General features: G+C 34.1%; 1 protein-coding gene and 1 pseudogene across 1 annotated transcript in view; one reads left to right on the top strand and one right to left on the bottom strand.

The window, feature by feature from the left end:
• CNTN5 (contactin 5) overlaps window positions 1-15,891 on the bottom strand; it is a 495,116-nt gene that overhangs the window by 69,999 nt on the left and 409,226 nt on the right. Inside the window, exon 17 of the mRNA XM_049640842.1 lies at window positions 6,448-6,606. Within this exon, the coding sequence (XP_049496799.1) occupies window positions 6,448-6,606 (159 nt within the window). The remainder of the gene's footprint in view (window positions 1-6,447; window positions 6,607-15,891) is intronic.
• LOC125917483 (uncharacterized) lies at window positions 13,620-13,717 on the top strand (annotated as a pseudogene).

Genomic DNA, 15,891 nt, shown 5'->3' with positions numbered 1-15,891 from the left:
GCATTTGGATTGTTGTATTTTCATTTTCGTTTGTTTCCATATATTTTTTAATTTCTTCTCTAATTGCCTGGTTGACCCACTCATTCGTTAGTAGGGTGTTCTTTAACCTCCATGCTTTTGGAGGTTTTCCAGACTTTTTCCTGTGGTTGATTTCAAACTTCATAGCATTGTGGTCTGAAAGTATGCATGATATAATTTCAATTCTTGTATACTTATGAAGGGCTGTTTTGTGACCCAGTATATGATCTATGTTGGAGAATGTTCCATGTGCACTCGAGAAGAAAGTATATTCTGTTGCTTTGGGATGCAGAGTTCTAAATATATCTGTCAAGTCCATCTGATCCAATGTATCCCTCAGGGCCCTTGTTTCTTTATTGACCGTGTGTCTAGATGATCTATCCATTTCTGTAAGTGGAGTGTTAAAGTCCCCTGCAATTACCACATTCTTATCAATAAGGTTGCTTATGTTTGTGAGTAATTGTTTTATATATTTGGGGGCTCCCGTATTTGGCGCATAGACATTTTTAACTGTTAGCTCTTCCTGATAGATAGACCCTGTAATGAGTATATAATGCCCTTCTTCATCTCTGGTTACATCCTTTAATTTAAAGTCTAGTTTGTCTGATATAAGTATGGCTACTTCAGCTTTCTTTTGGCTTCCAGTAGCATGATAAATAGTTCTCCATCCCCTCACTCTCAATCTGAAGGTGTCCTCAGGTCTAAAATGAGTCTCTTGTAGACAGCAAATAGATGGGTCTTGTTTTTTTATCCATTCTGATACCCTATGTCTTTTTGTTGGCACATTTAGTCCATTTACATTCAGTGTTATTATAGAAAGATACGGGTTTAGAGTCATTGTGATGTCTGTATGTTTTATGCTTGTAGTGATGTCTCTGGTACTTTTTCTCACAGGATTCCCCTTAGGATCTCTTGTAGGGCTGGTTTAGTGGTGATGAATTCCTTCAGTTTTTGTTTGTTTGGGAAGACCTTTATCTCTCCTTCTGTTCTAAATGACAGACTTGCTGGATAAAGGATTCTCAGCTGCATATTTTTTCTATTCAACACATTGAAGATCTCCTGCCATGCCTTTCTGGCCTGCCAAGTTTCAAAAGAGAGATCAGTCAGGAGTCTTATAGGTCTCCCTTTATATGTTAGGGCATGTTTTTCCTTTGCTGCTTTCAGAATTTTCTCTTTATCCTTGTATTTTGCCAGTTTCACTATGATATGTCGTGGAGAAGATCGATTCAAGTTACATCTGAAAGGAATTCTCTGTGCCTCTTGGATTTCAATGCCTTTTTCCTTCCCCAGTTCAGGGAAGTTCTCAGCTATTATTTCTTCAAGTACACCTTCAGCACCTTTCCTTCTCTCTTCCTCCTCTGGGATAGTAATTATGCGTATATTGTTTCTTTTTAGTGTATCACTTAGTTTTCTAATTTTCCCCTCATACTCCTGGATTTTTTAATCTCTCTTTTTCTCAGCTTCCTCTTTTTCCATAATTTTATCTTCTAGTTCACCTATTCTCTCCTCCCACTCTTCAATCCGAGCCGTGGTCGTTTCCATTTTATTTTGCAGCTCGTTTATAGCATTTTTCAGCTCCTCGTGACTGTTCCTTAGTCCCTTGATCTCTGTAGCAAGAGATTCTCTGCTGTCCTCTATACTGTTTTCAAGCCCAGTGATTAATTTTATGACTATTATTCTAAATTCACTTTCTGTTATATAATTTAAATCCTTTTTGATCAGTTCATTAGCTGTTGTTATTTCCTGGAGATTCTTCTGAGGGGAATTCTTCCGTTTGGTCATTTTGGATAGTCCCTGGAGTGGTGAGGACCTGCAGGGCACTTCCCCTGTGCTGTGGTGTATAACTGGAGTTGGTGGGCGGGGCCGCAGTCAGCCCTGATATCTGCCCCCAGCCCACCACTGGGGCCACAGTCAGACTGGTGTGTGCCTTCTCTTCCCCTCTTCTAGGGGGATTCACTGTGGGGTGGCGTGGCCCATCTGGGCTACTCGCACACTGCCAGGCTTGTGGTGCTGGGGATCTGGCATATTAGCTGGGGTGGGTAGGCAAGGTGCACGGGGACAGGAGGGGCAGGCTTAGCTTGCTTCTCCTTAGGTGATCCACTTCAGGAGGGGCCCTATGGCAGCTGGAGGGAGTCAGAGCCGCTGCTGGAGGGGTGGCTCCCCAGAAGCACAGCATTGGGTGTTTGCGGGAAGCAAGCAAGTTCCCTGGCATGAACCGGTTCCCTTTGGGATTTTGGCTGGGGGATTGGCGAGGGAGATGGTGCTGGCTAGCGCCTTAGTTCCCTGCCAAACTGAGCTCTGTCCTCCGGGGGTTCAGCAACTCTCCCTCCCTTTGTCCTCCAGCCTTACCGCTTTCTGAGCAGGTTAACTTATGACCTCCCAGATGCTAACTTCCGCTTGCTGTCGGAACACACTCTGTCTGGCCCGTCTGCTTTTGCAAGCCAGAGTCAGGGGCTCTGCTTGGCCGGCGGGCCGCCCCTCCTGCCCGGCTCCCTCCCGCCAGTCCGTGGAGTGTGCACCACCTCGCTGCCCTTCCTACCCGCTTTCGTGGGCCTCTCTTCTGCGCTTGGCTCTGGAGACTCTGTTCTGCTAATCCTCTGGTGGTTTTCTGGGTTATTTAGGCAGGTGTAGTTGGAATCTAAGTGATCAGCAGGACGCGCAGTGAGCCCAGTGTCCTCCTATGCTGCCATCTTCTAACTATAGGTTTTAAAGTCTCTCCCTCACCCTATATTCTAAATCTAATCCCTCTTTAAAAATTAAATAAAAATATTTATAAATTCTAATTTTTTGCTACTTGTAAGTAGTATATACTGAAGATATTAATTTTTTTGATGAAATAACATTTTATGAAATAAATTAAAAACAAACTTTTATAAAATTAGGATTTTTTTTTCAAGTGCAATATTGTGGAGATAAAAGATAGTGGTGAATGTATGCTAAAATAAATATTTTTAAAACCTTGAAGGTACTTGTTATAAAGATTTTTTTTTCTGGAAGTATGGGAACAAGATATTTTCAAAGAGAATATCTCCTTCAGTGAGAATATAGTGATTAAAAATGATTAAAAAGTGACTAAAAATAGTGAAGAACCCCATATTGATTCAGGGAGAGAAGCTTGTTAAAATGACTTTGTTTGTAAAAGAATTGCATCCTAGAATTTAATTACATAATTTAATAAGTTAAATAAGTCTGTCTTGTTGACAAATTTACTCAACCAATCAATCAGTGGAAAATATATGCAGAAAGAATAGTTAAGAAACATGTGTGAATTAAGTAAACAATGACCAATACATTCTATGATTATAGGTGATTTTGTTATTCCTAAGAGGACACAATAAAATAGTAAACTGGGTAATACTATTCAATAACATAAAGAAAAAATCAGGTTTCCACATCAAAAACCATTTATTTTAACAGAAAAGGGGTCTTCAAGTGAAATTGTCTATTTCCTATGGCTATTTTCATACTTCCTTCAAAATGAATGAATTGGTCACATTCACAGTCACATTTGAGTCTGATTGTTGAACAGGCAATATTAATAAGTAAATTTTAAGTATCATTAGTTAGAATGTCCATATGCATGCAACTCATCACTTGTCAAAAATAAGTAATTCACTATTTTGTGTATAAAGAATCTTAGGTAATTTTTAAATTCTCACTTATTAACTGCATTAACTTTATCAGAGAATTTCAAATGCCAGCTCCATTTCTTCTTTCTAATAGATATTTCTGCATTAGAGTTTATCTGTACTGAAGTTGATTTAGATGAAAAGCAACTATCAAAACAAAAGGTCCACTGGCCTTTTGGGTCCACTGGGAACTAATGTGGTTCCAAAGGGACTTCTTTCCTTATTATAGGCATGAAAAAAAGTTGTGTTCAGATTTATCTGGGGACTAAAACCATTTAAAATTGTACTTTAGAGCAGGTAAAAGTTGAATAATCCTCTTGGGCATGCTTGCCTTGAGGATGGCATGGAGAAATGGAGAAATGAGTGACCTCATTAGATAAGGAGTCATCTTGCTAGAATCTTATTACTTATCTATTACTCTAAATAATTACTCTAGAAAATAATCTATTAGACTCTATTACTTAGAGTCTTATCAAGAGCAAATAAAATTGATCATTTATAGAAATATATATCTGAGAGATATGTATTTCCTTATAATTATTGTACAAACATAAATTTCTTAATGAGTACTTGCTGAACTGAATTTTAAAAGAACTCTCAACTTAAAAATGTTCCAGTGCTCAAGTTAAATTAGAAATATTACAATGCAACTTTATAGGAGAGACTTTTCAAACAAGTAACACCCCAAAATAACATTTAGTCCAAATGCCTAAGCCCTACACACACATGCACATGCAACACACACACACACACACACACACACATACACACAATCTCTCTTTCATTTTCCCTTTGCCAAAAAATTCTACATTTTATATATGTATCTATATACACACATACATACACTTTTATTCTTTCTATCAAACAACAAAAATAAAAGCAGGTGAATCAAGATGTGAGAAATCAAGATACGAGTGACTAGGAAACTGGTTGTAATAGGAGGAAGATTAGATGTCCTGGATTGCCATGTCATGTGTTAAGGTAAGAAGGACAAAAACATGGGCATGGAATGAACAAGAAAACATTTGTATGTATTGCAGTGTGCTCATAAGGAAAATGTCCCACGAAGTATGGGCAGTGTGGCAAGAGTGGGCATGTAGCATAGCTACAGGCAGGAAAATGCGCATGGTGAGTGCACAACACCATATCTAAGGTGAATCCATTTCCTGGCTGCAAAGCAAAGTTTGTGCTGTCACACAAATGAAAACATAAAGCACTGTGGCAGAGGTTATAAGTTTTCTTGAATAAACCTGTTCATGTGGCTTGACTTTGTGATTTTTCCAGAATTATCTGTTGAACCTAGAGATTCCCCAAATTTTTGTTTGTTTATTTATTTATTTATTTAGAGAGAGACATAGCGTGAGCTGGGGAGCAGCAGAGAGAGAGAAAGAGAGAGAGGGAGAGAGAGAGAGAGGGAGAATCCCAAGCAGACTCATTGTCAGCACAGAGCCCAATGCGGGGCTCAAACTCACAAAACCATGAGAACGTGACTTGAGCTGAACCGAGAGATGCTTAACTGACTGATCCACCCAGGAACCCCAAGTCCCACAGTTTGTTGAATCTATAGAGCTATCACAGGGTTGACATGGAGCCAGAAATGAAGCTAATACCCATCATTATATATGTTACAAATTAATATGTATATACGTATAGTACATTATAATGATAAATTCTATAAGTTAATGTAGGAAACTAATATTTAAAAAAAGCTAATAGTATTTTGCATACAGATGAGTATACTTCCTCTTTCCCAAATTGTAAATTTTTATACAAAAATAAATTTCTCTTTAAACTTTATTTAAGCAGCAAAATGGACCACTCTACTTCTGTAACATTGTGGTTAACTGAGTTTCATGTTTACTGCACTCAGAAATTTTACTTTTATATTTTACTTCTAAACAGAGTAAATTTTATATTTATATATAAAATAAAACAAAATCACAAATCCTTACTCAGGATGGGCAACTACTTCTGAAGATTGTATTTTATATATATTATATACTTTTAAATACTAATATGTTATATAAGTTTCTAATAACTATCAAGTGATTGTAATTTCACATATGCCTGCAGACTGCCACATTTGGAGAGATAGGAGTGTGGCTACAACATTAAAAGCAAACTATCAGGGAAGAAAATGACTTTAAAAATAGGGCAATTATTACACAAGCATGTTTAAAGTAAAGATTAAAATGCCACATTATTTTAAATAATGTAATTTTATATTAGATTTTCCTTTTGGAAACGAAACACATATAAAATAAAAGGAAATAAAACAGGTGTGTGACTATAAAGAGGTAGCACAAGGAACTAGAATAATGGAAAAATTCTATATGTGATTGTCTTGGTGGTGTGAGTCTATAAAATAATATCTCATAAAATTTTATGGGACTGCACACCAAAAATTTGTATATAAAAACTGGTGAAATATGAATAGTCTGTAGCTCAGTTAATAACATTGTACCAATGTTAATTTTCTGATTTGAGAATTGTACCATTGTTATGTAAAATGTTATAACTAGGGAGAGCTGAGGAATGGGTCCATAGGAAATCTTTGTACTATTTCTACAATATCCATTTGAATCTAAAGTTATTTCAATAAACAAAAAAATATAAATGATATGGTTTCTTCTTGGGAATTGGAAAAGAAAGCAAGTTAGCTTTATAAAAGGAGGCAAACAATGGTTAGTATTGTAATAAATAACAGTTGCCAGAATCCAAAATGATCCTACTGAGATTGCTAGCTTATGACATAAGAAGCTACTCAGGTTGCCTCTGATGTTGTCTTAGAGATTCTTACTTGTTTTTACTGTTTGCCAGCCCAGCGAAAATGGGCTGCGAGCCTGCAGGTTGTAGGAGGAGATTGGACTGTGGTTATCAGATGCAGGACTCCAGGAGAGTGTGGCTGTGCTTTCCGTGATGTCTTCAACAATCACTATCCCTGGTGGGCCTGGGGGACCTATAGACAAAAGGGAATGGATACATTTAAGTACAAGCCATGAAGAGGAGCTGTTGGAAAATGTATTTCCAATAAAGATCCAATCAAACTATCTAACCATCCTGATGAAATACATATTTAGTAATGAAAATTGACAGTAAAGAGAAAAGAGATGCAGTTTCCATGATTTCTACGGTAACTGAATTATAGATTTGACTTTTTCCCCTAACATTTTGTGCTTGGAAGAAACTACCCATTAGCATTATATTGTACAGGAAAAGAAACAAAAAGAGAAACACACACAAGAATATGAATGTCAATATCAACTATGACTGTTGAAATATATCACAGTTTACAGAGGCAACAATAGAGTGAAAGCCAATCAGAAACCTTTGTTCTGAAAGGTATCAGAAACAAAAATGATCCCATTAATACTAAAACTCTATAGGTGTATTGGTCTAATTTTTACATTCTGGAAACCTTCAGTGTACACATACTGTGATGTAACTCTCAGGTAGCTTAAACTTTAACAAGGGAGATATAAAAAGCTCTGAAATAATGATAGTTTAGGCCAGAGAAGGGTATACCCTAGAAGTTAGGCATGGAAAATTTTTGTGAGGGGTTAAAAAGGAAGGTGTGATCTGGTGGTGGTGGTGATGATGATGATGATGATGATGATTTTGAGCGAGGGTGGGAAAGTGGTGAATTAGAGAAGATTATTTTCCTTATCATCATGAAAAATTGGCGTAGAATAGTGATAATCTATGTGCACATAGACTCTACCTTCAAGAAACAACTGTGATATTATAGAAGAAATATACCTTTGTACTATCACTTCTAAAATAGTGTTATCTAATAACATTTAAAGATCTGCAGAGTGTTTATAAACACTCTATTTTATTGGTTTATTTTAGTGGCTGAAAAGCATGCTACGTTTTTTATTAATATTTTTCTATTCCCTCATATGGACAATTCAGGCTGTAAGGATATTTTATTTTCAATGAAAAAAAAATAAAAACCTCTCTTAAGTATTTTAAGTTATTTTCTGAATTAGTCCTACAGTACCATTCTGGCTTCACTTGATTCCCTAGTCCACCTTGATGTCATTGTCATTCACACCAGACATCTTTGATGACAAACCAAATTTATAAATTCTTAATTCTGAATGGGATCTCTTAACTACTTTCTTTGGCTCTGTTCCTGGATTTCTAGTCTAACTTTGCTGAATCAGATTTGGTGATTACAACATCTGATCAGGAGGGCCTGACCTAGTCTGTAAGGAGCTAAGAAATAGTGGAGGGATGGAGAAATGGAGGCAGTTAATAAAGACCTCTGGGTAGAGAATTTTGAAGAAGGAACAAGGAGATGGAAAAAGAATTTTAAAAGCCTCATGAAGCAAATGACATTTTCAGGAAACAAGAAGTGAAAATTTTTATCAATTGATTCCATTCAGATTTAGGAATTTATAAATTTGGTTTTGTTCATCATCGAAGATGCCAATGGTGTGAATAGCCATGGTGTCAAGGTTGGCTAGGGAGTCAAGTAAAGCCAGAAAGGTGCTGATAGACTAGAATAAAAGAAAGGAATCAAGGAAATCACATTATTATGATGGAAAGATATAAGAATTGGAATTTGTTAAGAGAAAATTCCAGTAGGATACTTTTGAATGAGAATTTGTGTTTATCTGAAGGGGAGTGGGGAATATGGTTATTAAGGCTGACAAGGTCAGCCTTATGTAAGAAGGACTTATGGAAGAATATGTTTGATGTGTCATCCGTATGACTGTGCAAAGCATTAAAACAGTGGCTAAAGATGAGATGAGGTAAATAAATGAGGTCCAGGTGCTGAAGAAGATGTGTAACAAGTTGTTAGTCTGGTGACACGAATATAGAAGAGCAACTATAATGATGATAACATAATAATGATAAGAATATTAACAGTAATAATATTACTAATAGCTACCATATCCACATGTCACTGTATTAAGGCCCTGTACTAAGTATTTTTCAAACATTAACTTGTTCATTTATTTCTATGTCACTGTGAGATTAGCATTATTCTTATTTCATAGAGGTTATAATGAAATCTCAGACATTGGTTAGTCAATAAATAAATAAGTTTCTTAGTCAATAAATCTTATTATATGTTACGTGTTATGGTAGGCAGTGTGTATCAGAAGATCCATTCTTATGAGGAGAAGTTTTTTCTCAAGTCATTCTGTTAGTGAATGGCACAGCTAAGATATGAATTTGGATCTGATTTTAATGCCTTATTTGTTCAAATAAGCAAGGAGTACACAGATCCTTTCTCCTTTCACTGTTAATATAGAAAGTAGTTTTAACTGAAGGAAGGGAAGACAGAGAAAAAGTGTATGTTAAGGAAAAGCATATTTAAATTATGTGGTAGATATATAGATGGAATTTGAAGAAAGCATTTAGGACTTTGTGGCAGTCTGTGTATAAGACGGACACCATCACTTCTTTTTCCTGTACATGCAGGCCATTCCCTCTTTGAAAGGTGGAGCCTATTCTTTCACCTTCCTCAATCTGGGCTGGCTTGTCAGTATCTGACCCAAAAGACAATGGTAGAAGTAACACTACATGAGTTTTGAGGAGGCCTTTATGAGTATTAATGCTCTAGAAAATGTTTAAGTTAGTTTTCTTAAAGAAAGGTATATTTCTTTTAACAATAGGTAATATTTATTCTAAATAATTTTAAAAAATTCAGCTAGAACAAAAAGGAATTTACAACATAATTAATAAATACCCAAGTATTTTTCTCTATGTGTGGCTATTTTCCCAATATAGGCCTTAGCAAAATAATCAGTGAAAGTGAATAAGATTCGTGTATTCAGGACACTCACTGTGTGCAATTATTTATAATACAAACCATTGTAAAGAAGTAATTGTCCAATAATCATGTAATATTTAAATCATTAAATTTTATGATAAAATATTAGGTAGCCATTAAACTGCCTAATATTTAAGATTATTTACTGATGTGGGAAATGTTCACATTATAATAAGTGAAAAAAATAGAATACAAAATTATATGTAAATCTAAGTGTATAGTTACTTCCCAAATACATAATGAAAAGACTGGAAAGAAATGCATTAAAGTATGTATGGTGTTTATTGCTTGGGAATGAGGATGTAGATGATTTAAATTTTATTCTTTACTTGTTTGGATTTTCTGATTCTGCACAACAAGCAGAGACATAGAGCACAAGTTGGGGAGGGGCAGAGAGAGAAGGAGACACAGAATCCGAAGCAGGCTCCAAGCTGTCAGCATAGAGCCTGACGTGGGGCTTGAACTCACAAACTGTGAGATCGTGACCTGAGCCGAAGTCAGACGCTTAACTGACTGAGCCACCCAGGCACCCCAAAGTCATTACTTTAAAGAAAGCTTCCAATGTTGTATGTATGTTCTATTGTAAGTATATATTATTTAACCAAACATTTTTCTGACATTGTGCATAAAGCATTGTGCTGAGTGGTGAGAGATGAGTGGGGCAAATGCCTTATAGGAGGACAAGATAGGGTTTCAGCTCTAGATACGTTAAAATTCTGTGGCAGAGACAGATCTTTTACAAAAAACAAATGCCAGATAATGATAATGTTATGTTCAAGTGTCTGGGGAGTATATTTTACATCTCATTATAGCAGATCTTAAGTTGGCTATAATTATTTTTCTATAATTTCCACTGGACTAAATATTCAACATAGTACTTGGCATTTATTAGGCCCCCAATAAATATTTTTACAATGAGAGATGAAAGATGGAAAAAGAAGGTAAGAAAGGACAGAGGAGTTGTGTTCTGAATTTGGAATATTGTGTAATAATTAATAAGTAAAAGAATGTTTTAAAATTAAGTCATTATATAAGACAAAGATTCAATATAATATAGTAACTTCTTTTTTTGTTAAATTAAAATATACTTAGCAGTTTTTTTTTCAGTTGAATAAAATGGTAATAAAAATGAGAGAATAGCTCCATGAAAGCAAATAAGCATTTTTGAATAATTCAATAAATTACTAAAGCCTATTAAAGCCTGTGGACAGATAATTTTTATAAATCCATATAAATTTAAATATTTTTATAAATATATTACTGTAAAAATATTCTGAAAAATTAGTGATGTGATTTACCTTTTATGACAGGTTAAATATAATTTTCAACCATAATACAAATGAAAATAAGATTTATGGTTATTATATTAGTACTGGCTTATTAATGATCCATCTACAGAAAAATATACATTTTTAGACATTATATACTGAATGCTGGCTGTAATCAGCTTCCTGTCTATATTGAGGAGTGAATTACATTAAAATTATATTAATACAATCAATACCTTTGTTTTTAAGGCCTGTTAATAATGGTGATATTTTTGCTCTTTTTTGACATTTTTGTTAGAGAGTAAATTTTCTCTTCAAAGGCTTTTACTGCTAATCTGCATTATACATCTTTGAAAATAGATTAATAAGAAATAAATATCTCACAGATGACAAATGTGTGATAGCAACTAGTGTCTGAATGTTATACAAATGCTTCTCATTTAACAGAAGTCAATATTAACTTTTTACTTAGCTGTAATAATTCAGTATATGATTGGCAGGAATCTGGAAATTCCCCCTCATCCCCCAACAATGCCATTATTTAGGGTCACTAAAATAAATATTTTATTTGAAAATAGATAATTTAGAAAAATGGACAGAGTCTCTTCATTTTTTCTTAGTGAGGACTGCTGAGCAAATGACAAAACACAAAGTCCCCTGGCAGAAGCCATGTTCTCATGAATTTAATTTATCCTCAATCAAAGTCTCCCTAGGACTGTTGTTAGGTTGCTATCAGATCAACTCATTTTGTTGGCCTAATATTCAGTTAGACAATTTTCTTCTCTTGAGAAGACAGTGACTTTTAAAGCCGAAAAACAAATAAAACATATCTCTTTGTAACCTCTAAAGCTGTTATCGTTATGCTGGGAACAAGGATCTAAGACTTCATGTGGTAGTTAAGTAATAGTATACAGCCTTGGAATTTTTAAATTAACTTCAGTGATCTCATTCAACTCTTATTTTTCAGATGAGGAAGGAGTACTTGAAACAGGAAAACTCCTCAAGAAAAAAAAAAAGGACACAAAGAGTCTTCCTGCTTTGGGGAAAAAGGTAGGAACATAGTTCAGCTTTACTTTCAACAACCAGAGGACTGGTATTTCCTGTTCAAAGTAAATTATAACAAAATAATGTGGTAATAAGTAGGAAATGACTTCTTGTGAAGTCATTACCCATTCTCCTTGCAGACAACAACTGGTGGATCCAGGCTGAGTTCTTGTCATGTGATTGTCCAACCTCTTTTGAGGAAAAATTCTTAAAAAAATATCCCCTAACTGCCACTGACTCCCCATGTCAATCATTTTTTTCTGACCCTTTCTTACATAGATAGCATTACTTTCTCTGCCTGAATCTGACACCTACTGATTCAACAAATACCCTATTGTTACATGCTATATTTTACATTTTATGCAGACTCACATTGTTTTTACTTTATTTGATTTGGGGGACTTTCATGTCATTTTTTTTTCACACAGAGTTTTTAAGTGAAAAATTAAACTTGCTGGGATTTAAAACATTAAACAGATCTTTGGCTTATATTGTTTAAAACTATAATAAAAAATTGATAGCAAATATGCCATGGTATACTAAATCAGTTCTATTTCTAATCCTATAAATATTGCTTGGGGACAAACACCTTTTCTAAACACATGCAGGACTATGCCGCAGCAAAAGACAGTCATTCATGGCAACAAAGTCCTGAACATGATTTTCTAACTGAGTGAAGAGGAGATTCAGCTATTGTCTGAAAGATTAGATTAATGCAGAGAAATAAGCTCAATAACTCAAGACACAAAGAATATTTTTAATGTTTATCATGTAGTTTAATTACATGAAATGAACCAACCAGCACAAAGGACCATTTTGCATAGACCCAACTTAAAAGCCCATATATAAGTAACAGCAAAACATTTCATTAAAAATAGTAGTTTAATCCTCTCAAAATGGATTTAGAGGGATCATACTTTAATATAACAAAGCCATATATGAAAGCCTACACCTAACACCATATTCAATGGTAAAAAACTGTGAGCTTTAAGTTATGCTATAGCTCTAAATCAGGAATAAGACAAGATGTCCACTTTCACCACTTGTCCTATGCACAGCAATCAGAAAACAAAAAGAAATAAGAGGCATCCATATCAGTGAGAAAGAGGTTAAATTGTCACTATTTGTAGATGACATAATACTATTCATGGAAAACACTGAAGACTCTACCAAAAAACTAAAAGAAGTAATAAATGAATTGTATTAATAACTAGTAAAGTTGCAAGATAAATAATTATACCCAGATATTGGTTGAATTTCTATACATTAATAATGAAGTAGCAGAAAGAGAAATTAAGAAAACAATTCCATTCACATTGCACCCAAAAGAATACCTAGGAATAAAGTTAATCAAGGAGATGAATAACATACACTCTGAAAACTGTAAAACATTGATGACAGAAAGTGAGGACAACAAAAGCAAATGAAGATACACCATGCTCATGAATTGAAAGAATATTGTTAAAATTTCCATACTATTCAAAGCAATCTACATATTCAATGTAATCTCTATCAAAATACCAATAACATTTTTTCACAGAACTAGAACAAATAATACTAAAATTTGTATAAAATAGTAAAAGACCCCAAATAGCAAAAGCAATCATGAGAAAGAAGAACACAGCTGGAGATATCACATTCTTAGATTTTGACTTACTACAAAGCTGTAATAATCAAAACAGTATGGTATTGGCACAAAAACAGATACATTGTTCAGTGGAACAGAATAGGGAGTCCAGAAACAAACTCATGCTTATGTGGTCAATTAATATATGACAAAAGAGGTAAGAATATGCAATGAAAACAAAAGACAGTTTTTTCAATAAATGACATTTGGAAAACTAGACAGCTATATGCAAAGTAATGAAACTGGTGCTTCCTTTGGCAGCATATATATTAAAACTTGAATGATACATAGAAGATTAGTATGGTCCCTGTGAAAGTCATTCATACAAATTTGTGTTTTATTTAAAAAAAAAAAGAATGAAACTGCACAATTTTCTTACACTGTATACAAAAATAAACTCAAAATGAATTAAAGGCCTCAGAGTAAGACCTGAAACCATAAAACTCCCAGAAGAGAACATAGAAAGTAATTTCTTTGACATAAACTATAAAAACATGTTTCTAGCAATGTATCCTAAGGCAAAGAAAATGAAAGCAGACACCAAAATGAAAAACTTTTACACAATAAAGGAAATCATCAACAAAACGAAAAGTCAACCTAATGACTGGGAGAAGATATTCACTAATGATATATTCAGTTATGAGTTAATATCCAAAATATATAAAGAACTTACACTGTTCAACACCAAAAAAATAATAATCTAACTAAAAATGGGCAGAGAGACTTATAGACATTTTTCCAAAGAAGACATACAAATGGCCAACATACTCATGGAAAGATGCCCAACATCACTAATCATCAGGGAAATGCAAATAAAAGTGCAAATCACCTTACACCTATAAGAATGGCTAATATCAAAAAGATAAGAAACAAGTGTTGGTGAGGATGTGGTGAAAAAGGAACCCTTGTGCACTGTTGGTGGAAATGCAAATTGGTGCAGCCACTGTGGAAAAAAATTATGGAGGTTCCTCAAAAAATTAAAAATAGAAATACCATATGAATCAGTAATTCTACTACTGAGTATTTACCCAAAGAAAATGATAACACTAATTCAAAATGGTATATGTACCCTTATGTTTATTGCAGCATTATTTATAACAGCCAAGATATGGTAGCGACCTAAGTGTTAATAGATGAATGGATAAAGAATATGTGATACACACACGCACACACACACACACACACACACACACACACACAGAAGAATGAGAGGAATATTACTTACTCATAAAAAAGGATGAGATGAAGATCTTACCATTTGCTACAGTATGGATGGGCATAGAGGGTATTGCACTAAGTGAAATAAAGCAGACAAGGGAAGTCAAATAACATATGATTTCACTTATATGTGGAATACAAAATCCAAAACAAATAAAAAATAAAAATAGACCTATAGATACAAAGAACTGATAGTTTCTAGAAAAGAGGATGTGGGGGAATAGGCAAAATGGGTGAAAGGATGTAGGAGATACAAGCTTCCTGTTATGGGATAAATAAGTCATGAGAATAAAAAGTGTAGTGTAAGGAATATAGTCAATGGTGTAATAGCATTATGTGATAACAGATGTAGCCATACTTATGGTGACCACAGCATAACCTATTAACATATTGAATCACTATATTGTACACTTATAACTAATATAACATTGTGTTTCAACTATACTCAAAAAAATAATAAAAAGTAAAAGGTAAGTTAAAAAAGTAATAGTCGATAACGTGAATAGATTTTCTGTAGCACATCACATACTCATGCCTATTAATAGCTAGTTGCTGAATTTTTCATCTTTATACTAGGTATAAAGACTTATGCCATGACCTATTTAGGAAGTATGATTTCATTGATAATATATTTATTTTTATACAAGAAAATGTATCCTGATGTATCCTTGTTATACTTGATGGACAACGTCCAACTTTGAATAGTATTGCATCTTTCCTTCTTTCTCCTGGGATACTTCCTTAGCACCATTATGTTCTTCATTACATCTAGAGGGTGTTCTTAGATTTCTTTAATTATTTACTAACTTAAGTGACCCTTTCATCCTGTTCTCAATTCTATGAAAATAACCAACTCTATTTTTACCAGTGGCAGATAAAGATGGAAACAAGTGCTAAAGAGTTCTAATTATTTTTTTCAAAAACAATTTAGTTTTCAATTATTAAAGCTCACCTTTTTTTCTTTTCTTCTTCTTTCTTTCTTCCTTCTTTTCTTTCTTTCTTTCTTTCTTTCTTTCCTTTTCTTTCGTTCTTTCTTTCTTTCTTTCCTGTCTTTCTTTTCTTTCTTTCTTTCTTTCTTTCTTTCTTTCTTTCTTTCTTTCGGTACCTATCTATCTCCTGTCTATCTATCTATCTATCTATCTATCTATCTTCTATATATCATTATCATTATTATTATTATTATCTGTCATCTATACAATGGCATGAAGTTTTTGTCCCTCCTCACTTTGACCATTTAATACCTGTTTAGTCTTCAAATTTCAAAATCTCTGCTCAAGTTTTACTTTCTTTACTCAATAA

This window comes from Panthera uncia, chromosome D1 (assembly GCF_023721935.1).
Source record: "Panthera uncia isolate 11264 chromosome D1, Puncia_PCG_1.0, whole genome shotgun sequence".
Taxonomy (NCBI): Eukaryota; Metazoa; Chordata; class Mammalia; order Carnivora; family Felidae; genus Panthera; species Panthera uncia.
Note: the sequence above shows the minus strand (reverse complement) of the source record. Positions and strands in the feature narration are given on the sequence as shown.